This window comes from Ambystoma mexicanum, chromosome 3q, assembly GCF_040938575.1.
Source record: "Ambystoma mexicanum isolate Mex_15411 chromosome 3q, UKY_AmexF1_1, whole genome shotgun sequence".
NCBI classification, from domain to species: domain Eukaryota; kingdom Metazoa; phylum Chordata; class Amphibia; order Caudata; family Ambystomatidae; genus Ambystoma; species Ambystoma mexicanum.
In genome coordinates this window covers 1145023126-1145045763 of record NC_090926.1, presented here as the reverse complement: position 1 = coordinate 1145045763, position 22638 = coordinate 1145023126, and the positions used below count along the sequence as shown (strand labels likewise).

The following is a 22638-nucleotide window of genomic DNA, read 5'->3' as shown; positions in this document are numbered from 1 at the left end:
CTAAATTGAAAGTGTCTTCATTTTCCGAAAACAAAACAACACTGAGATGGCACCATGCCAGAACCACAAGAGCGCCCGGATGGAACCAGGTTTAAACCAGATCCTGCGTCATTTCTGATTTGTAGTCACATCCTGTGTCCACTGACCATTCATTCCATAGGAACAATTTATAATACAGATATAAAAGTATATCTGTCTTTTTAATGCTGATGCTAGGCACTTTCTATCCCGCTCCCAATACGGCCGGGACAAAAAAATGAGGTGGCCCAGCCTGACTAAGGGGAAAAAACAAACAATGTTTTTTTGTTGCTTGTTGCTGCTGGCTTAGATAAAAGTCCAGCAGCCCAAATAAAAGCGGTGGCCACGCCAAATAAAAGAGCCAACATAGTAGGGACCACACTAAAGGAGCCCACATGTGCAGGAGTGACAGAGCGTAGTGAGGGAGGGCAAACTAATCAAGGGGGAGGTTCGGGGAGTTCAACCCACTGAGAATTCTTTTTAAATACCAGGTTAACATGGTGCATTTTATAGTACACATTGTGATAAATTAGTTAAAAAGCTACATAGATTACAATCATTTCTGTAGGGTAAGATGACAAGAATCCATTAGATGCTAAGTCCCCAACAAGGCACAGGAGCATTTTCAAGCACATTTTCATAATGCCTTTGGCCACTATGCCAGTACTCTGCAAGTGTAAAAAAACATTTTCATACTGATTGTGCACATGCATGTCCATTCTGTCCTATATATGCTTGTATTACCACATGAGAAAATACTAATGTTTGCTTAATTCATAGTTGCAGTAATGATACTATTACAAAAAATGTTTATGCTGGCTCTGCCAATGTATGCCAGTATGTCCATGTAAGAACATACTCCTGTTGGCGTTGCCAAAATGTCATCTCACTTTCCCCCAGAGGCACACTGTCTCCAGAGCTCTGGTTATCTCCGGGCTGGACTACTGCAACAGCCTCTTTCTCAATCTGCCTGCCCCTACTCTGCGCCCTTTGCAACAAATCCAGAACAGGACTGCAAGACTTATCCAAGGGAACGTATCTCTCCGGCCCTGAAATCTCCCCACTGGCTCCCAGTTGCTGCAAGGATCAAGTTCAAGACCCCCTGCATCATCCACAAGGCATTCTGGGGCCTAGGCCCCCACTACATCCAACTCTACCCGCCTAAGTACCTTCCTTCTCGAGCCCTTCGCTCAGCTACCTACAACTATCTAAAGGTTAGACACATCTCTAGACAAAGAGTGGTGGGGGGGGGATAGATCTGCAGGTGCCTTCCTCTGGAATGGCTTCCCTGACCCTCTTGGACTTGAGCCGGATCACCTGACGTTCCGAAAGCAGCTCAATACCCTCTTTTTCTCCTCTGCCTTCTCTCTCTCTCGTCCCCCTGCTAACTTTCCTGTCTGATGCGCGACTGGTTGCATGGTACTCTTCCTTGCACTGCTGCCTGGCCTGCTTGCACTTAGGGGCTGTAATCTGTAACCTCTACAGCCCCCCTGCCGACTTGCATTTATCCAGAGCCGTGTTGCCATAGTCACACTTACCCAGAGCATTACAGGCCCCACCTCCCCCTTTCCCCTGCACCTCTCATTGTCGCACTTGCACAATCTTAATGTTACAAGGCCTGGTAAGATAATTTGTCCTCCATCCCTTTTCTTGTGGCATCTAGAAACACTTGTGTCCAGGCACGTTATAAATGCAATATCATATCATATATATCATTAAGAAAAGCCATTCCATATTAAGAAAACCTATCCTTGCTGATCCAAATGCCCCCATCCAAATGTAAAAACACTTATGTTGCCTTTAGCCTTAACACCAGTAATAAAATACAATGCCACAGTAAGAAAACTTGCTTGCTGGCTAGCTGTTGAGCGTTCGCTATTGCGATCCGAGTTCGATTCGCAGGTTCAAATCCCAACACGGCCAACTCGGCCTATCATCCTTCCGAGGTCGATAACTTTGTTAACAAACAATTTAATAACATCAATATTGCAAGAATTAAATATAAAACAAGGAAAAATGCACACTTATGACTAGAAAGAAAAATAAGAGTGTATCGTAAAACCTTGCATAAGAAGACTGCACAATACATAATCAAACCAAGTGATAATGATATTCCATAAAAACCAAAGAGGCAGTCGAGGAACATACCAACTAGTTCTACTTCATTAGACTTCACTAGACATTTCCACATATTTGTAGTAATCATTCCTCCCCTTCCTATTCAACTGATTTCAATTTATTAAAAAAAAGCCCATTATAAATCTCACCAAAGCAACTACTAAAGATAACTGTGTCCCATTCATTAATCTGTTACAGACGTCAGTTCGGATAATTCTGGAAATACAATTAACAAAAGGACCTAGGTTCTTTATTCTGTCGGCACCGGCTGCCTCACATTTCATTACAACCTGGAATAGTGTCTCTAGACAGCCTAACATGCACAGTCTGCAAGTTCATAATTTGCCTGTAATATTCAAACAAGGACTTCTAATGAAGGCGAGCAGTTCAAGTGAAATTTCATGAACCATGATTTGTAAACCTGAGAAGGAAATTTCATTACAAGTAGTTAGATGTCGGGCTTGGTAATGTTCCACAGAGATCTATTGCTCTACAATTTCAAACTTAGTAAATCATTGCTGTCTGCGATTTTATCCACCTAGCAATTATTTTTTCACTACCCAATGCAAATCATCATTAACCCCTGTGTTTTCCCTAAACCTTTTACATTGTTTGCTGTCATTCCTGAGGTACCGGTTGGTGCCCCTTTTATCAGTACATCACCCAGTATAAAACGTAAACTAGGGCATCCCATGGTCATCACCTTCCTAAACAGAATGCATATTTTCATATGTTGTGACCACCACAATAAAAGCCCAAGCTCTAACCTTATAGCATTAATTGGTACTGGTTTGAGTAGACCCAAAACCTCTTTCCATATCAACCCTTCGATGATATCAAAATGCGATCTCTCACCAAACTGTACTAACTCTGTTCCTTATAAGACCATCATTGACCCCTTCCCTCGATACAATTCAACCAAAGGAAGTAAAGAGAAGTCACACAACCTGTACTTTATCGATTTCATCAGTGACACACATGCTCTTGCCGTATCCCTCATTCTACACTTCTATTTCACCAAGGCATTTTTCACTGAAAAGATCAATCCCAGGTAACACAGACTCAACCTCTTTGATTCTCTCATTGTTAATTGTCCAAAATAGTGTTTTTTGCACCTTTTTATTTAAGGTCATAATCGCGGGTTTAGCAGGGTTGATCACCAGGCTATTGCGATTTAAATCCGAGGCAATGCTCTCAATGGACAGTTGATGACCGGCAGGAGTGAGTTTGAGTAAGATGAGATCATACGCATAAGCTATGCAGTTAACTCGCAGGCCTTCTATTCTCGGTGGATAACCACCCCATCCAAGACTGCTCTCCTATTGGTCACTGATGTACAGATTGGGGGTGATGACACAGCCCTGACAGACTCTTCCCCCCTGTTTACTTTGACACTACCTGTGAGATCACCATTGAACCATTGATGTTCAATCTTACCCTAACTTCACTGTCGGGGTATAGCTGCTGGAACATGTGCAGCAAGCCTGAATCAATCCCACAACTACTAGGTTTTACCCAGAGTCGCAGTGTATCCACAGAATCAAAATCTGAGGCAAGATCCATGCTCGTAATATACAATGAATGTCCTCCCAGTAGCCCCTCCAGCCTGAGCCACGCAGGAAGCAAGTGCTCATCCACTCAGCAATGGCCCAAACCCCTTCCTATACCCTGTCTGCAGGGGGCTAAAGCTTTGTTTGCATTATATACGCATTCACCTTGGTGTGCTCTGCTAACACTTTCAAATAGTTCGGAGATTTCCAGATACTGTAAGTGTAATAAAGCAAGTGAATAAAGAAATAAAACTAGGTAAGTAATCAATAATTTGAGAATTAATCAGCTGAAAATAAAGGAGTTAGCAACACCATACAAAACCTTAGAAATACAGTGCTGTCGTGTAAAAGTCCTTCCCTAACTAGAAAAGCATGCAAGTAGTGACCTAAATGTCACAGCTCCCAATAAGCCTTTTTAGGACGCTACAAGTCACTTTTTAGGAAGTTGAATAAGTGTTGGCTTGAGCCAACACGTAATTAGTAAGTGCACCAAAGTTCAGTAAAAATAATACGAAAGTATTTCACAGACCCTACCCCAATCCAACCACCCTAGAGGGGAAGACCCAGGGGAAGATACCTGAACAGAACACTGTTTAAGGTTAGGCAAGGGAGAGATGGGGCCAGGACTCTAACCCCATAGAACCCTATGGAGACATGAAGGATCAAAACAGGTAGTTTACTCACCCTCCTGCACTACGTTTCATGCAGGAACCAACCCTGTAAAAGTCCTGAAATAGCTGGGTCTTCTGGATCTGTGCTTTTGTTTGGTTGGAAGAAGTCCAGTGACCTTGGTTTAAATTAGACCGGTTCTGGCGACTGGACACTTGGGAAACACTGACTAATGGACCGCCAATCCGTACACTACCTCAGAGGATTCCTAGTAAGCGATGCAGTCATCAAACACTGATGGCCACTTGAAGAAAATTGAGGAAGTTAACATTCATGGCACAAACTAAGAAACTGGTCCTGCAAGGTTCCTCTTCGTGGTTAAATGCAACTACAGGTAAATGCTTCCTGTTCCATAAACGGAGGCTCAGACGAGTTTTTGCAACACGCAGAGATCGGGTATGGTTGTTCCCACTTGTTTAGAGGTCGAAGCATTGATGGAGATCTTCGGGAGATCTGCAGAGAGACAGGACTATGCCAGGCAAGCGAAGAAAGTGCTGCTGGCAAGCTTTCAACAACGAGATCTGGGTCTTCAGCAGGCTGCTCTCCTCCTTGGAACACTTGGATCCAGCGGTTATCTGCAGAATGGTTGCAGAAGTTCCCCTCTTATCCAGAATCTGAGCTGGAGTCTTCCGCATCCCACCAATAGCAAAGATCTGTACCATTTAACCTTGGCACCTGCCAAGCAACAGACACGTTTTGGAACAAATGTGGGCTGTATCCAGAGTGGCTTGGCGTCCTTCTGGCCACAAACACAGCTGCCACTTTGCCTGTGAAAGCTGTCCCTTTCCTGGGAAGGGAATTACCATATGTGGACAATACAGCAACTCCAGGGCAGGAAGAAGTTTATAGTACACGATGGCCAAAGGGAAGGCGTAAATCTCGTGTCATTGCCATTTTAGAGTATATGGTACTGTAAATGGCATTAAGCGGTAAACTGTTAAGTGCATGAAACTATAAAAAGGAAAACAATCCAAAAGTATCTGCCCCCATCAGCCTTCCCTGGACATACCATGCAAGTAACCACAAAGTTACCAAAACAAAGTTATACAGAGACAGTCTCTAATACACTTCATAAAGGTGATATGTGCATATAAAAACAGATCATTTTACTATGGAAAAGGGAGTTCTCCTGCACCGATAATCATATAGACTGCTCAGTGTCCCCATACACATGAGGCTAGCAAGGTAAGTGGAGCAAAAAGCCTTCACTTGCCTCTCAAAGTCTGGAAAGTTTCAAAACAATAGCAAAGGGCAAGGCAGCCTGTGGATGTCTTTGGAGGTAAATCAGGAGTAAATGAGGGTGCCTACTGGTGACTAATCATTTCATGTATTCATTTGGAAACTCTCTTGGCAGGGATCTTTCATTTAAGATAAAGTTGTGTTAGGCGAAGTGCTTGAAAGTAGGAAGAAAAACTTTGGATGCAGGCGGAAGTGCAAAGAGAAGTACCCCGGTACTTGGTATGGCATTGTTGGATTCTTTAAATCAGTTACTAATGTGATGGGGCTCCAGAGACCCAATCTTGGAGGTAATCCTGCTCAACTTTCCAAACCCAGTTCAACATTTTTAGATACATTATTAACCTTAAGTGATGCGTTGATTACTCACACTTTGTTCCCCAGCTGATTTTACTAGCATTTGTCAGTCGTACCGAAGGACCTTGACTACTGCACAGTAAAGCAAAATGCAATATTTCCATGAAAACCAAAATGAGACATGTATGTGTTCATACTTTTAATATTTTGTCTACAACTTTAATCTACTTCACAATGGATCTACATTATTTCATTCCGTTTCTGCATCTTGTGGGAGTTTGATTTCTATTCAATGTTTCTTCTCCCACCCATGTCAGTGGTAGCTTAATTGTTGTAATTATTGCCAAACCTTCTTTATTAGACTGCCCTGCTGTGTTTCAGGTAAACTAGACGGAGTTATTCAGTTTCTTTTCATTTACTTCTGTTTTTTATCCTGGTCAACAAAAGTGACAAAAAACTTGCTTATGTATCTTTTATACTTTTCCAAGAGAAGGTTTATTGAATATGACTAGCTCCCTTTCTTCACCTATGGATTTAGCTCTACCAACAAATTAATTGGTTGGTAATTAATCTTTTATAACACGCTTAATACTGGAAACCAGTCTCTAGTGCGGGAATGGGATTCAAAAATGTGTTGCTCTGCGTTGTCTTTCCTCCAAGACAAACGCGTTGCCCCTGAGCTATTCTCCCAGCCCAACATATAGTTATTAAAAGTTACCAAATGCATTGGATACCCACGTTTTTAAGAAAAAATGACATCATTCTTGATATGCCTAGAGCTTGAATGCCAGCCAAGACATTTTCCAGCCATAAACCTGTAGAATTGTGGCTGCAATATTAATATTCTTGTGTTTCCAAGTTTAAAATTAGCACCACATAATAAGATCTAATTAATCAAAAGTCAAAAATCTGATCATTATTTGCAACTTATTTCTTTGGCAGATAATAAACCCAAATCTATTTTAGGAGCTGTGAAGAAATGTCAATCCGGTAAAAGCACCTACATTAGAAGCTTCATGATCTTTGTGCAAAATGTAATGTCTTCATTGATTAAACAAATTCCATTAGTAATGGTTTTGGGAATCCACCTATACATGATCATGTGAAATCAAAGAATAGACTTCGAAAGATTTCTTCAAAAGTGTGTCTAGTTTAATACCTGTCGAAAATTGTTAGTGAACTCTTGACGGTCATTAAAATTGCTGTATTGTATTCCTACTATTAACCCCTTCACTGCCGATCTGTATAGCTGCAGACACATCCGTAACACTTAAGGGTTTAAAAAAAGGCATTTTTCTGAACTATCTGAAAATGGGGGGACCATTTCCCCTGCTGAAGTACAATTTAGCCCGACGCACCGAGAAATTTTCGGCTAGTTTACCGTTTCTAGGAACATTTTGAAAATACATTTCCCCTCCAATTAAAATATAACACTTCTCAGGAAAATTATATTACACCTTATCAATGTAGTGTTAGAGCTAACCACAGTACCAAGACTGCCACCTTCCAGGCGAGGACTTCTTAAACATTACGGATGTGGGTGATGCATGCCTATTGGTCCTGCTGAATCGCTCAACAGTTTTCAATTCTGGGTAACACTGAGTATTGCTTAACATCTGTTCACCGTTCTTGGATAGCAGGGGGTAGTTGTTCTAGATTGGCTTCATTATAGACATTGAGTAGTCAAATGTATGACTACAAACACCTTCGCACGTCCTGTGTGTTATCTTTACATGGAACCATGGGAGGTCTGGTCTCTAGTTATGGCGTCTGCATTCATCAGTATGCCAACGATGCACAATTAAATCTACCTGTATCGACCAAGGATGACATCTATCACCTGTGGTGTTGCCTCTTGGCTATTGAGGATTGGATGGATACAGTTCATTTAAAATTAAATAATGCTAAAATAGAATTTCCACTCTTTGGTCATAACAAACTTTTCTAACTAAAATTCAATCCTGGCTCTCTGCACAGTACTTTACCAAAATAATCCAATAAAGTCCATCTGGATTGCAACCAACTATCTCTCAGCATCAAATATTATAATCCATATTTTCTATTTCAGTCTTTGGTTCAGTCCTTGATCTTGTCTTGCATAGAGGGTGGAAGGGCCATATTGTTTGGCATAGCTACTTCCATCTTCGGTCCACAAATAACTTTTGTATTCAGCAGTTAAACCTTCCCGCAGGAGCCAAGAAATGTCATTTGTTTCACTTATTTTAAATTCCTTTCATTGATTTCCTTTGGAAGAACCAATTATCTTTAAGCTAGGATGCTTAACCTTCAAAGCTTTACAATGAGGCTGAAGTTTTTAGGAAGGAATGAGAGTTCCCTTAAATTAGAGAAACTCATTTTGGAAATTGGAAACTTGAAAATAACTGAATCTCAGAAACAAGTAATTTCGTGTTTAGTACCAGCCTTCTGTAATGTTCCTATTGTGCTATGGACTGCTCAGTTTTAGAAAGCATTTAAAAATGTACCCTTTCCCCCAAATTAAGAGCTGATTTATGGGTATGACTGACTATGCCCTTTTTTAACAGGATATGGGTAGTACTCTTGCCCGCAGAAAGCCCTACCTCCCCACTCACCCCACGCCCCCTTAATGATGTTGTTCCCCCCCATGGGACAGTAATTGGTCCACTTCTCGTCACTTTCTATACCTCTTCTTCTGGCGCCTTTATTTCCTCCTATGACTTTTCTCATCAGCTCTTTGCTGATGACACTCTGATCTTCTCCTTTCCCTCCTTATCTGACAAGCTATGGTCAAACATTCCTAAATGTGTCTCCACCATCAAATACTGGATGGCATCTCACTTGCTAATGTTCAACTTCACTAAGACTGAAGTTCGCTACTTTCCATCCAAACAGGTTATCTCTTCATTGCCCCCTCTTCTATTCTTCTCTTGTTAATGTTAATGTTAATGTTAAAGGTCATTTGTACCGCGCACTATCACCACCGAAGTGGTCCCCTGGCGCTCTGGCGGCTCTGAAAAGGGGAGGAGAGGGGGTGGGTTAGTAGGAATAAGCTGGAAAAGTGCAAGAGAGCAGTGATGTGCTGTTGGCAGCCTCAGCCCGGTGGTTCCGTCGGCCGGGCTTGGGGTGTTTTATGGTCCGTAGTCGTCGTGTGCTGTTGTGCAAGGCTATGTGTGGTTTGTTTTGTTGTTGCATTGTTGTGAAGTTTGTGCGGATTGCTGCGTTTAAGGCTTGTGGTTGTGTTTGGTTATAGTTTGAGAGGTGTCTGCAGAGGGATGGAATTGTTAGTTGGTTGGTTAGTTGGCATTGCTGTCCTTGCAATTGTGGGATTCCATCTAGGTCCGGTACATGCTAACAGTCACATTTCTATCTAGATGCGACGCAAGCTAGGGTTCATAATTCTAAGTGTGGTGCATGCTAAGAGTCACATATGCTAACGGTCCCATTCCTGAAATTCCATCCGAGTGTGGCATATGCTAACCATCATATTTCTATCTAGATGCGACGCGGACTAAGCTTGGGAATTCCATCTGAGAGTGGCATATGTTAACCATCATATTTCTATCTAGATGCGACGCGGACTAAGCTTGGGAATTCCATCTGAGTGTGGCACATGCTGACCATCATATTTCTATCTAGATGCGACGCGGACTAAGCTTGGGAATTCCATCTGAGTGTGGCACATGCTGACCATCATATTTCTGAAATTCCATCTAAGTGTGATATCTGCTAACATTCATATTTCTGTCTAGATTTGGCGCAGACTAAACTTGAGAAATTCCATTAAGTGTGGCACATGCTAACAATCACGTTTCTGTAGTTACCTCTAAGTGTGGTATATGCTAGCAGTCACATTTCTGCAATTCCATCTAAGCGTGGCACATGCTAACAGTCATATTTCTGTCTAGATTAGGCGCAGACTAAACTTGAGAAATTCCATTAAGTGTGGCACATGCTAACAATCACGTTTCTGTAGTTACCTCTAAGTGTGGTATATGCTAGCAGTCACATTTCTGCAATTCCATCTAAGCGTGGCACATGCTAACAGTCATATTTCTGTCTAGATTAGGCGCAGACTAAACTTGAGAAATTCCATTAAGTGTGGCACATGCTAACAATCACGTTTCTGTAGTTAACTCTAAGTGTGGTATATGCTAGCAGTCACATTTCTGCAATTCCATCTAAGCGTGGCACATGCTAACAGTCATATTTCTGTCTAGATGCGACGCAGGCTAAGCTTGAGAATTCCATGCAAGTGTGGCACATGCTAACAATCACATTTCTGTCTAGATTTGGCGCTTCTATCTAAGAGTGGACATGCTAACATTCACAGTTCTAAAAGAGTGGACATGCAAGTATTATTGCACTTTATGTTATTGATAGGTAAGATAGAGTGGCAGGGGTTTTCTGGAGTAGAGTGATTGCTCTATTCCCCACCCATGCCACACTCACGGTTTTTGTTGGTGTCTGTTGGCTGCTGGCTTCCTTGGCTTCTCCTGCTGACACCTGCGGACACTTCCTGGAGTCGCCTCTGTTGGAGTCGCCCTTGGCCTCGGGGCCCTTAGCCGCTGGGGGCTGCCGGGCAGAGGGCTGCCCTGGGAGGACCGGTGATGAAGTGTGGATGCACCAATGGGAGGGAGGGAGGGCGGGTCGGGAGGCGGGCTGGGGAACCAGGAACGGGTGCGGGGAGGGAGGGATGCAAAGGCCAGCTACTGGGCACGGGCCTACCAGTCATAGGGCTGGGGGGAAAAAACACCAGGAGGGTGCTGCTGGGGGCACACACCGCGCTCCGAGGGTTTGGAAAGGAGCCGGTGGGGGCCTCGCGAGTCGGTAGACTCCACACAGAACTTGGATGCACCAATGGGAGGGAGGGAGGGCGGGCCGGGAGGCGGGCTGGGGAACCAGGAACGGGTGCGGGGAGGGAGGGATGCAAAGGCCAGCTACTGGGCACGGGCCTACCAGTCATAGGGCTGGGGGGAAAAAACACCAGGAGGGTGCTGCTGGGGGCACACTCACCGCGCTCCGAGGGTTTGGAAAGGAGCCGGTGGGGGCCTCGCGAGTCGGTAGACTCCACACAGAACTTGGATGCACCAATGGGAGGGAGGGCGGGTCGGGAGGCGGGCTGGGGAACCAGGAACGGGTGCGGGGAGGGAGGGATGCAAAGGCCAGCTACTGGGCACGGGCCTACCAGTCATAGGGCTGGGGGGAAAAAACACCAGGAGGGTGCTGCTGGGGGCACACTCACTGCGCTCCGAGGGTTTGGAAAGGAGCCGGTGGGGGCCTCGCGAGTCGGTAGACTCCACACAGAACTTGGATGCACCAATGGGAGGGAGGGAGGGCGGGTCGGGAGGCGGGCTGGGGAACCAGGAACGGGTGCGGGGAGGGAGGGATGCAAAGGCCAGCTACTGGGCACGGGCCTACCAGTCATAGGGCTGGGGGGAAAAAACACCAGGAGGGTGCTGCTGGGGGCACACTCACCGCGCTCCGAGGGTTTGGAAAGGAGCCGGTGGGGGCCTCGCGAGTCGGTAGACTCCACACAGAACTTGGATGCACCAATGGGAGGGAGGGAGGGCGGGTCGGGAGGCGGGCTGGGGAACCAGGAACGGGTGCGGGGAGGGAGGGATGCAAAGGCCAGCTACTGGGCACGGGCCTACCAGTCATAGGGCTGGGGGGAAAAACACCAGGAGGGTGCTGCTGGGGGCACACTCACCGCGCTCCGTGACTTGTGACTACCTAACCTACTGTGCTTCTGCTTGCAACCTTGTGTCGTCTTCAACACCTCTCACTTTCCTCATCTCCAAATCTGTCACTGCAGCCAGACTTGATCTCCTCAACATCAGAAAAATATAAAATTTCCCTTCAACAATGCTTGTCACCTAATCTCCTCTTTAGTACTTCCTCTATCTGACTACTGTGCCAGTTAACTATATGGCCCTCCCAACTATAACTCTTTGACCTTCCCAACTATGCTTTTTCACCTCTTAACAAGTCCTCAACTTGCTGTTCGTACATTCTACAATCATCCCCTTCCCAACACCTTCCTAGCTCATCGTTAGGCTGGTTCCTCTGAGACACAGGGTAAAGTTTAAACTCATTCTTATCTTCAAAACTATACACAGTCCCACCAGATCTATAGGCCCATCACACTCCCAACTCTCCTGCGCGCTTCCTAAAATCATACTCAGCTCACCTCCTTGCCACCTATCGTGCCTCTTGCGCTCCATCTCATTTCCAATCTTTTTCTCCCCGCTCCATTACTATGGAATGCTATTCCTCTTCCCACAACTCCTACTCTTATCTCTATTTGAACCCAAACTCCTAGCTCTTCTACTTTCTGAAGAACCACTTGCATAGCATGCTACACCCTGTTCTCCGCTCAGCCTAACGCTCTACACCTTCATCCTAAAATGTGACACTTCCTCCACTGTCCCTTTCCTATATCATGCTCTGTTGTCCTTGTTCATGGTTAATGTTTCTACCACCCCCGCAATATCTGGTTTTATAGCCACACCCTCTCACCCTTTATTAAGGACACTGGTGCTTCGCTCTTAAATCAATGTTAAACGGTTTTGTATGACTTTTTGTGCCAAGAATGAATTGTTTCCCTGTAATTTTCATTAAATAAATGAAACCTTATATTGTACATCATTGACAATTAGGCTGATGTAATGTATTGTTTATTTTATATTCTGCTGTATAGTGCTTCGACAATCAACTTTAAAGGAGCAAACACTACATGCTCTAAATAAAATACTATAACTGTGTTTTGTACTTTTAGGCATGGGCTTTGGAGACCGCACCAGCACTTTTTGTGGTACACCAGAATTCCTTGCCCCAGAGGTGTTGACGGACACATCATACACTCGAGCTGTGGACTGGTGGGGTTTTGGTGTCCTGGTGTATGAGATGATGGTGGGAGAGGTGAGAAAGCAGGATTCAATGGGCTGTCTTTGAATGAACTAATTCGTAGCTCGGCTGTACTTTATGCAGGGTATAGATAGATCTTTATCCATGCATGCCAGATTTGTTCAGGGAATGAACAAATATCCTCAATGTTTTGTTTAATCACAGTGAATGGTTCTTTCTGTTTGTTTTCTAAGGTAACTGTTGGTCATATGTTCCTATGTTGAACCGCAGTACAGCTGCGATTTTCAAGATTATGATTACATTGGAAAATCTTGCAGCACTTCCCTTCATCAGTACTATAAAGTCGATTTCCCACTTCAGTCATATGAAACAGACCTGATGGTGCAGCATGCACCCAGTACTTGAATGCAAGAAAGGAATTATAGCTTGTAAGAGGCTGACTTTGTCTACTTGCATGCCGACACACATTTACTTCAGTAATCTGTCCTCTGCATAGGCAGAAAGGTGTGCTAAAAGCTCTGTTCCACTGTTTTAATCTGGTTGCTTTTGTTTTTTGATTCTTTTTTTTTTCTTTTATTAGCAACATGAGTCATATTATTTTCAAATGCATACTCTTTATCTTAATGTTGTATTGGCACTTAAAACTGAATTTACAAACTCCATACTTTGGACGTGAACACAGATATGTTCCTTGGAGAGTGTCAAGAGGGTTACCTGGGTAAGATTACTTCTCCAATTTTGGAATATTATTGATTCTCATACTTAGAATATAAATAGCACACCAGGCTGGGAAACAATGAAACGCACAAAGCAGATATTTACAAGAAAATACTTCACCATACGTCACGTCCCCTTTCCTTCATCCTTTTGGACGTCCCTTTGGCAGTGAAAAATTAGGCTTCCTCTTTAAATTTAGTTTAGCATGTAGGGGGTAGCATTGGGCGTGGGAACGCCGCTGAGGACATACCCTCTGGCGCCTCTCCTCAGTCCCTTTTTCTGCACAGACGGTGTCAGACCTGGCAGCCAGCATGCAGACTTTTTTAGCTTTCCACTTGCTCCACGTTTTTGTTTTTTCGCCTCCCTGGGCACATGTTGGCAGCAGGAGGATTGACAATATGCGGCTCATGCGACCGCTCGGCTTTGGTCTCCCATGCACCATGTCTTGAGTGTTTGGGGCCCGACCACCGCTGGGGCGCATGGTCGGCTTGCAGCGTGCTCTGTCACAGATAATTGAAGAATTGGTTGTCGCTGTGGAGGGGTATCTTCCACACTTCTCCGCCCCACCTTAAGGACTTCGTCTCCAGGACCTCTCGTCAAGACAAGGTAGGCCCTCTGTTCAGCACGGCTCCACAGCGTGGCGACTCATTCTCCGGGGTTCCTTGGATTCAGGTTCTGGCAGGCCCAAGGACTCTAAGGCTACCAGCTCCAATCCGATGGGACCGGGGGCCAGATCTGGGGCCATCCAGGCTACCGGCTCCCAAGCTGAGGGGCCCTACCACAATGTCCTCGGAGGGGCGAGCAAGTAGGTCCTCCTCTTCGACCCCACGGGGTACGGGATCATTGACTCTTGGAGGTCAAGAGTCTGTCCTTGGCACGACCCAGCACGGCTGCCATCATAGGTGCTGAGGGCGTCAAGCCTACCGGATCTCGCTCCAAGGTCATGAGTCAGGGCTTTACGACTACCGGCCATCCGGCCGAGGGCTCAGCGCCTACTAGTGATCTCTGAGGTTGACGCTTCCGCTGTGGGTGCAAGACCCAAGATGTATCCTTCCATGTCTGAAGCCCCTCGTGGCTCACGGCCTTTGTGCCCTTCCGCCCAGGGCGTGGCACAAGGCTTCAGAATGGCAGAGAGGCACGTGGTGGTGCCTGTGGCCATCTAGGATCCAACTCGGGGCCCGCCCATGCTCTCACACATTGAAAGGGCTCTGCAGAAAGATCCCCGTCCTCTCCTCTCTGGAAGCGGTAGTGGATGGTACGATACAGGCATCTGGTCTCCTCAGGGGGGTACCTTACGGCTACATGTCTCCGGTGCCTGAGCACCTTGATCAGGAGCGGAGACTGAGTGCCTCGGAGGGCTGGCCCCTAAGGACTCGGCAGCTTGCATGGACTGCTTCGAGCGATTCCTCTTCCTCATGCATTCCCCTCAGATGAAGGGGCTCAAACGCTTCAAAATGATTACACCCGCGCACATAGCCGAGTATCTGTGTGTAGGGGACTGGATGTTTTTTCCTGGACCTCAAGGATGCGTCCCTGCATATACCCATCTTCCAACTGCATCAGAAGTTTCTGTGGTTCACGATTGTTGTACCACTTTCAGTACAAGCTGCTGCCTTCGACCTGTACTTGATCCATTGTGTCTTCATGAAGTTGATGAACTCCGAGGCGGGCCTTCTCCGTATGGAGGGCCATCATCTTTACCCTTATTTGGACGACTGGCTGGGGAGGGCGGACACACCTGAGGGTGTGTTGCACTCCTGCCAAAGATTGGCAGATATCTTCATCATTTGGGGTTCTCCCACAACCAGAGAGAGTCACGGTTGTGCCCATCTCAGGATATGGTCTTCCGAGGGGTGCGCTGGAACACTAACGGTCAGCAGGTGTTCTCTACGGCCAAGAGGCTCCCATCCCTCCGCAATGTGTTGGGGCACTTTCTGGCCAACACCACCACCTCGGCAATGTTGGTTTCAATATATTCTGGGCCTGAGGGCCTTCTGCGTGTGCACTGTACAGCACGCTCACCTTAGGCTCCACCTGGCAGCCAATTGGGATCAGGAGATGGGGTCTCAGTTGGACAGGATCCCAATACTACTGCTCCTACTTGCCGATCTTCGCTGGTGGATGGCAATATTTCAGTGGGGGGAGCCGGAGAGCCCCAAATGCGAAAGCAGATTCAGGCAGAAACAACGCGGCATTGCGGAAAACAACCGCGTTGTTTCTGCCTGAATCTGCTTTCCCATTTGGGGCTCTCTGGCTCCCCACGGGGAGCCCGAGAGCCCCAAATGGGAAAGCAGATTTAGGCAGACAACGCAGCATTTAGCATTTCCCATTTGGGTCTCTCTGGCTCCCCACGGGGAGCCCGAGAGCCCCAAATGGGAAATCAGCTGCAGGTAGAAACACTACGCGGCATGTAAACATAACCGTGTGTGTTTCTGCCTGCTGTGGCTTTCACTTTGGGTCTCCGGTCACCGGTCACGCGGTTGTGTTGGAAAACGCTGCAGTTTTTCTTTCCAAGTTTCTCAGGCTCCTCCGAGCCGGAGGAGCCTGAGAAACTTGGAAAGAAAAAACGCAGCGTTTTCCAACACAATAACGTTGTATTTATGTTTGCGGTCGCTTCAAAAGCGACCGCAAACATAAATACGTTTTTAAAGCTGCGGTTTTATTTCTAAGTTTTCCGGGCTTCTCCAGCCCGTAAAACTTAGAAAAAAAAACGCAGCTGGTGCTTATTTTTTAAAAAAAAAATAAATAGCACTTACCGAGATTCAGCTGCAGCTTTCCTGCTCTGGTCTCCGGTCCCCGTCCTCTGCCTACAGGACTAATGAAGGGAAAGCCACCCAGCGGTAGCCTTTGTTTACTACAGATGGCTGGCTTTTCCTTCATTAGTGCCGCAAAAGCAAAAGCCAGCACAGGAGGGCCTCCATTTCACAAAATGGATGCGCCCATGTGCTTGCTTTTGCGAATTTTGAGCTTGAATAGCTCAAAATTTTACATAGGAAGTTTTAAAACGGAGAATGCTAGTATTTTTTTTTATGTTGCCTATCTATTTTTTAAATAAAATTCTTTACTAGACCATCCCTTTAAAGCCCACCTTAATGGGTTGTTTAGGCTTTTTCCTCCTGTGCATTGGCCGCACCCGGTCTGGGACCTCAATGTGGTTCTTGCAGCTTTGCAGCCCAAGCCTTTCGAGCCAATGGCCTCTGTGGACATCCGCTTGGTGACACTAAAAACAGTTCTACTGGTGGCTCTCAACTCTGAGCGCAGGGTTAGTGAGCTGCAGGTGTCGTCTTCGTGCAAGCCCTTCACCACGTTTCACAACAAGGTCATCTTGTGCACTCACCCAAACCTCTTGCCCAAGGTGGTCTCTTCATTTCATCTGAATCAAGAGATCTGCCTGCCGGTCTTCTTCCCAAACCTGCAGTCGGAGGCAGAGAGGGCCCTACATTCCTTGGACCTCAAGAAGGGTCCTCCAGTTTTGGCACTCTGACAAAATTTTTCAGGAATCCGAGGCATTGTTTGACTTTTGGGGACTCCCCCCGGCGCTCAGGATTCCAAGGCTTTCATCCCCTGTTGTGTGGATCAGGCCATTTTGGAGGCATACACGGCCATCGGCAAACCTGTTCTGAAGGGGATCCATGCCCATGCAGTCAGAGCGAAGGCAACAGCCGTCGCTTTTCAGAGATCTTTTTCTTGGGATATGATCTGCAAGGCGGCTACTTGGGCCATCCCGTTGGCCTTCTGCAGACACTACTCACTAGACACTAGCTCCCGACACGATGCAGAGTTGGGCTTGCGGTTCTGAAGAACCTTTTTGCTTCGTCCTAGATATGAGGCAGTTTTTCACAGCTCCACCCTATGTTCTTGTTCGGTGGAATCGCCCACAAGAATGAAGGAAAGGGGACGGGACACAAGAGTAAATAACTCACTGTAGTGACTAGAGTACTCGTAGTCCCCTTTCCTCCATACGTCCCAACCGCCTTACCTCGCTAGTATGCCAAGGGCTCATATGTACTAAGAGTAGCCAGGTATCAAAGCGTTGGATGTGTTGAAAGACTGAGGTGAGCTGCTGGAGGGCGGGGCCTCACAGGGTGTTCCCACAACGGAGGCCGCGCACCTGCGCGCTATACTAAATTTAAAGGACGCTCAATTTTTCACTGCCAAAGGTTCTGGTAGTGTCCCCATGTTGGGGGACATCCACAAGGATGAAGGAAAGGGAACTATCGACTGAGTACTCTAGTCACTGAGGTGAGTAACTTTAATTTCTACTCCATGTGTGATATTGTTGCATTTAAATGGGTGCATTGTCCTTTAAAAGCCTCTTTAATGCTAATGCTTCCTAGCACTGACAGCTAAGCACTACCCTAGAGGTTTCCTTCAGATTATTTTTCCACCACTCAGTGACCAAAATATTTTATAATATTTCTTTTTTAACAGTGTTCAAGGTTTTTATCAAAGCGGTTTGCAATGAGAACTGTTTTTATTGATTTGCAGTCTATAATTTTTAGATTTATAGTCTCTGTACATGAGGCACTTTCTTTTTCCTTTGCTTGCGAAGCTTGTGCAAGAAGAATGTGTGTTAAGGGTACCCGTGAGTGTATTTACTGCCTGCATCCATACGATGACTATGACTCCAAGTTGTGCTAAGAACTCGCATTACGGCCAGACAAAACCAAGCTAGGAGGATTTTGTTTTAGTACAAAGTGACTTAGAAAGTGAGAAATAAAGGCTGCAAAATCAGTGAAGGCACCCTAACCAAGGTAAGTAAGCCTTCTGAAGGGGATGCAGATTGAATCCTAGTTGAGAGACTCAAACCTTGCTCGACTAGTCACAAAAGATCCTGGAGCCTCCTGGTATGCTACGTAACCTGCAGCAATTTCAAATATAACTGCCACTCATCCACCTTTGTTAGATCTTGTTGGCAGTAATGGGGAGGCTGGCATCGTTTGCGTGCCATTAAGCAATTTACGTACTACTACTGCTGATACCATATACATAAACAATACATTTACAGAAGTCATCCGTGTTAATGTTGCCATTGTCAATGAGTCACTCTGTCAGGCAGTCGCCATCATTGCGGGCAACAGATTTTCCTATGATGCTGATACATTCACACAGGCTCACAACTTCAGTGACAAATTGTGATAGTATAATCTCAGTACTATTTGGCCAACAAACTCACCATCTGCAGAGACCAAAGCAACATGAGAAGCCATAACATTGCCACATTGGAAACCAAGAAGAGCAAGAAAGGAAGAACACTACCATGGTTTCTTATGATATGTAAGCATCTTCTGGAACAGCATACCTACCAACAGCAGGATGGCGCTCTCCCTCATGCACTAGAGGAAGGAGAGTTCTGAGCTACTGTCTGCAGCCTCTACCCTGCAATTACATACATACATACATGCATCAAACCCATCTTGCTCTAGGCATTGATCCTGGAGTTGGCTCATGTAGTTATTGAGCCACATAATCTGTCCCTATTGTCATAGCAACCACCCTAACTTTTTTACAGCAGCTGTTTGCAAACAGATGTTTAACAGGTAGCCAAGCACATTACCTTAGCTAATATAATGACATAACTTATGTCAAGTATATATATGAACTTATGTCAAGTGTATATGTATGTAGTATATGTATGTAATATATTATATTACAATTATATTTTCGGAGGGTTGATCTGCTTAGATCACATGCTGTGCGTAGGCCGACATCTAGTGGTAGTAGCAGAGTATTACATGATTTGTTTTCGAAATTCGCAAAGGGACATCGCCTGGGTGTGTTAGTAATACCTAGTGTGATGTCTACTGGACCCATAGCCCTTCACGTGTCGAGGTCCCTCAGATAGTTTTTTTTCGACCATCGTACTCTGTCGCTAGTTGCAAAGTTCTTTCTGGCTAATGTCTTTGATTAAGCACTTTTTTTTGTAGACTTTCATTCTATCCTTCCATCAATTTTGTTGCCCACTGCACTAACAACTGCTTATGCGGCTTTAGGATGGCTCCATCGTCACCGATACTCAACTGTTTGAACAAAGAATGGCCTACACAGGCCTCAACGGGCCTCAGCCCTTCACAGTAGGGAGAATGGGGGGAGGTCATATACTTTGGACCCCTTTAGAGAATGCCTCTTCTGACCATTTATTTTCCCTTTTGTCGCTGCACTGCCCTTTCCATTTGCAATGGAAAATACTCTGTTTAAATTCTGCCCTTCCTGCAACAGGAAATTCCCTTGAAAAGACACGCACAAGGTGTACAACCACTGTCTGCCAAGGAACCACCCTGAAGCAGGTCCTGCAGACGTTTCTGCCCAAAAACCCTAAAGGACAGTCAGACCAAATGCTGGCCGCCCACGCCATGCAGGCTGAGACCTCCATAGACGTGGCAGGGGATTCCACCAAGGACAGCATCTATGCCCTTGGTGACACCGAAAGATGACTGGGGTTCGATGGAATCCCATGTGCGGGCACCCCGGCTGCAAAAAGCAGGCCAGCAGCCCTGTGACTTGGACATCAACCAGCAGCTCAGACACACACACTTCCTGCCACAATAAGGACACACCCCACAGCCGACCAACGGCCGCGTCGTCGAACGTTGAGTCTCACAGTGACAAAGGAGAGGTCCTCCAAGTCATTCCTGTCCTCTGGGCAATTGCGCTCGCCGCACAGCAGGCCCCTGAAACAGGCGCCGAAAGCAGTTTTACACACCGTTCCTAAAAAAGCTCTCCTTTGATTCGCCAAAGGGCATGCGTCGAAAGGTGCTTCAGCTTCCCCTCTACGTCACCCTTTAAACTCAAAAACATCTTAAACAATAAAATCTTCAACGCCTCTACTGTCCCAGCCCTCTGACTCCCAGGATAGCAGCCTTTCTCCCTCTGGAGATGCCCTTTTCGGGGTCATGCATCAAAAGGACCAGCCACCCTTGCAACACACTCCTATCCCCTAATTATTTCCCAAATCAAGTGAGCTGGACCCAAGAGAGTTTCAATAGGATTATGAGGAAAATGTCCTGCTTTGTGGACTTCATGTACAAACACCCTGAGGAACTTAAAAATCTTCAGGGCCCTACACAGAACAGAGTGGTCCAGTGAGTAACCTTCTGCTAAAAGGCCACGTCTGGACATTTCACAGCCCACCACTTCCACTCAGACCCAGGCCACCTCTCTGTACCATGACATATACAGTATAAATCCGTCTGGGTCTCAGGACCATGGATCTCAGGGAGAGTAAGGGGACCAGTATGATCAGGACCAATATTATGACGATGAAGACATCTACGTCATCCATCGCTAGCGCATCAGGACCAGCTCGTGGCTGACTCGCTAGTCTTCAGTCAGCTCCAATATAATGAGCTACTTCTCAAGGCCGCCCATAGTTTTAAAATAGACACCCTGGTGGCCCCGTTGACAAAACGTTTGTGGGGGACATTCTTGGCGACATGAAATCCGCCACATAGTTTGTCCCCTTCTTGCAATCCAACTAGAGGCTCATCCCGCCTTCTCTTCTTACACCAAACCTCACGAGGGCGGTAAACCCTTGCATCAAGAAGTTATTCAGGCCAGCCCCTACAGACCCTCTGTACATCAGGGTCACAACTACAAGGAAAAGGGCCGGCACAACCCTGGCCTGCCGAGGCCCCACCAGATGAGGAAAGCAAGAAGTTCTACACCTTCGGTAGAAAGGTGGCTTCTTAGGCAGCCTGCCGGGCTAGAATAGTGCAAGGTGGCTTCCTCATCTGCCTACCATGCTAGAATAGCCAACAACAACACCCTCCTAGCGAGCTATGGTTACCATGAAGGGGACAAGCTTGAACAACTGATTGAAGCAGTCCCAGAGCCCCTGAAGTTACAACTTCTAAAAACGGTGTCACAGGTGTGTAACTCCATCTTAAAAAAACAACCTAGATGCCACAGAAGATGCAGGTCGCATCATAGCAGAAGCCACATTTATCAAGCGCCATGGGTTCAAACTAGAGACGCAGGCCCTGTTACTTAACATGCCCATTGAACCTAATGCCCTGTTCGGTAAGGCATTTGAAGATTCTCTAAAGAGTGCCAAAGAGGAATATGACCCCCTCAAATCTCTTGGACAACTATCCAACAAGCCCTTTGTCCAAAGGAGATCTTTTAACACAAGAGGTTCTGTGGTCAGGGCCTATAACACTCCTCTGGTTACAATCAAGGCAACCAGTCACCTTTGTGGGGGCACCTCACCGGGACAGTCCTCCTCCCATTTTCAAAGGAGCTACAAGAAGTCTAGGAGCCGGGGTAGAGTCTCTACCAGAGGCTTCACTCCACCCAAGCAATGACGCCCTGCCCCAGGTCCCCTCCCATGCCACTCCAGTAGGAGGTTGCATCTCACAACCCACCCATGGGCGGGGATCACTTTGGACAAGTGGGTGTTATCCACCATGACCCGTGGTGTCGCTAGGGGGGGAAGGTAGGGGGGCCGGGGCCCCCCTGTGAAACCATATGCTCCCCCCTGCACCCCCTGCCCAAGACGAGCAGTGACCATGTTCTCCCCGTACATTTGTCTGTGCCTCCCCCTACTTTTGTCTTTGGCCCCCTCTGTGCCCCTCCTAAATTTAATTCCTGGTGACGCCACTGCATCCAACCACCCGGTGAAGGCACAAAAAAATGAAACCAGAGGAGAGGCGCATATTACTGGAGGAGGTGAAAGCCCTGCTGGAAAAAGATGCAATAGAAATCGTCCGAGCAAACCAGGTACACAAGGGTATTTATTCAACGTACTTCCTTGTGCCAAAAAAACAACCTAACAATGCGTCCGGTACTAGACCTGCGCCTAGCGAATACGTATGACAAACCTCAAGCATGACAACGCTTTAGGAGGTAATTCCTTGCATAAAACAGGGGGATTACATGGCAACATTGGACATTAAAGGTGCATACTTTCAAATTTCAATGTTCCCGATGCACAAAGTATCTGCGCTTCCAGATGGCAGGTGAACACTACCAGTTCAATGTGCTCCCTTTCGGCATAGCCTCAGCCCCAAGGGTATTCACAAATGTTCTACCAGTGGTAGCAGCGCACCTGCACAGTCAATCCCAGTGTAGCCTTATTAGGATGACTAGCTAATAACGGGGGAGTCCCCTCAAATCTGAAAATACAACACCCAAAGGAAAATCAAACTTCGGTTCCAATTGGGATTCTCCATCAACGAGAAAAAAATCAAGT

The 22638-nt window shown here is 46.2% G+C and overlaps 1 protein-coding gene across 4 annotated transcripts in view; it reads left to right on the top strand.

Moving 5' to 3' along the window:
- The window catches only part of LOC138447689 (serine/threonine-protein kinase N1-like), a 1645716-nt gene that overhangs the window by 1516799 nt on the left and 106279 nt on the right, over positions 1–22638 (top strand). For all 4 annotated transcript variants that reach the window (XM_069603962.1, XM_069603960.1, XM_069603961.1 and 1 more), the window contains one exon: positions 12643–12785. In XM_069603962.1, the coding sequence (XP_069460063.1) occupies positions 12643–12785 (143 nt within the window). The remainder of the gene's footprint in view (positions 1–12642; positions 12786–22638) is intronic.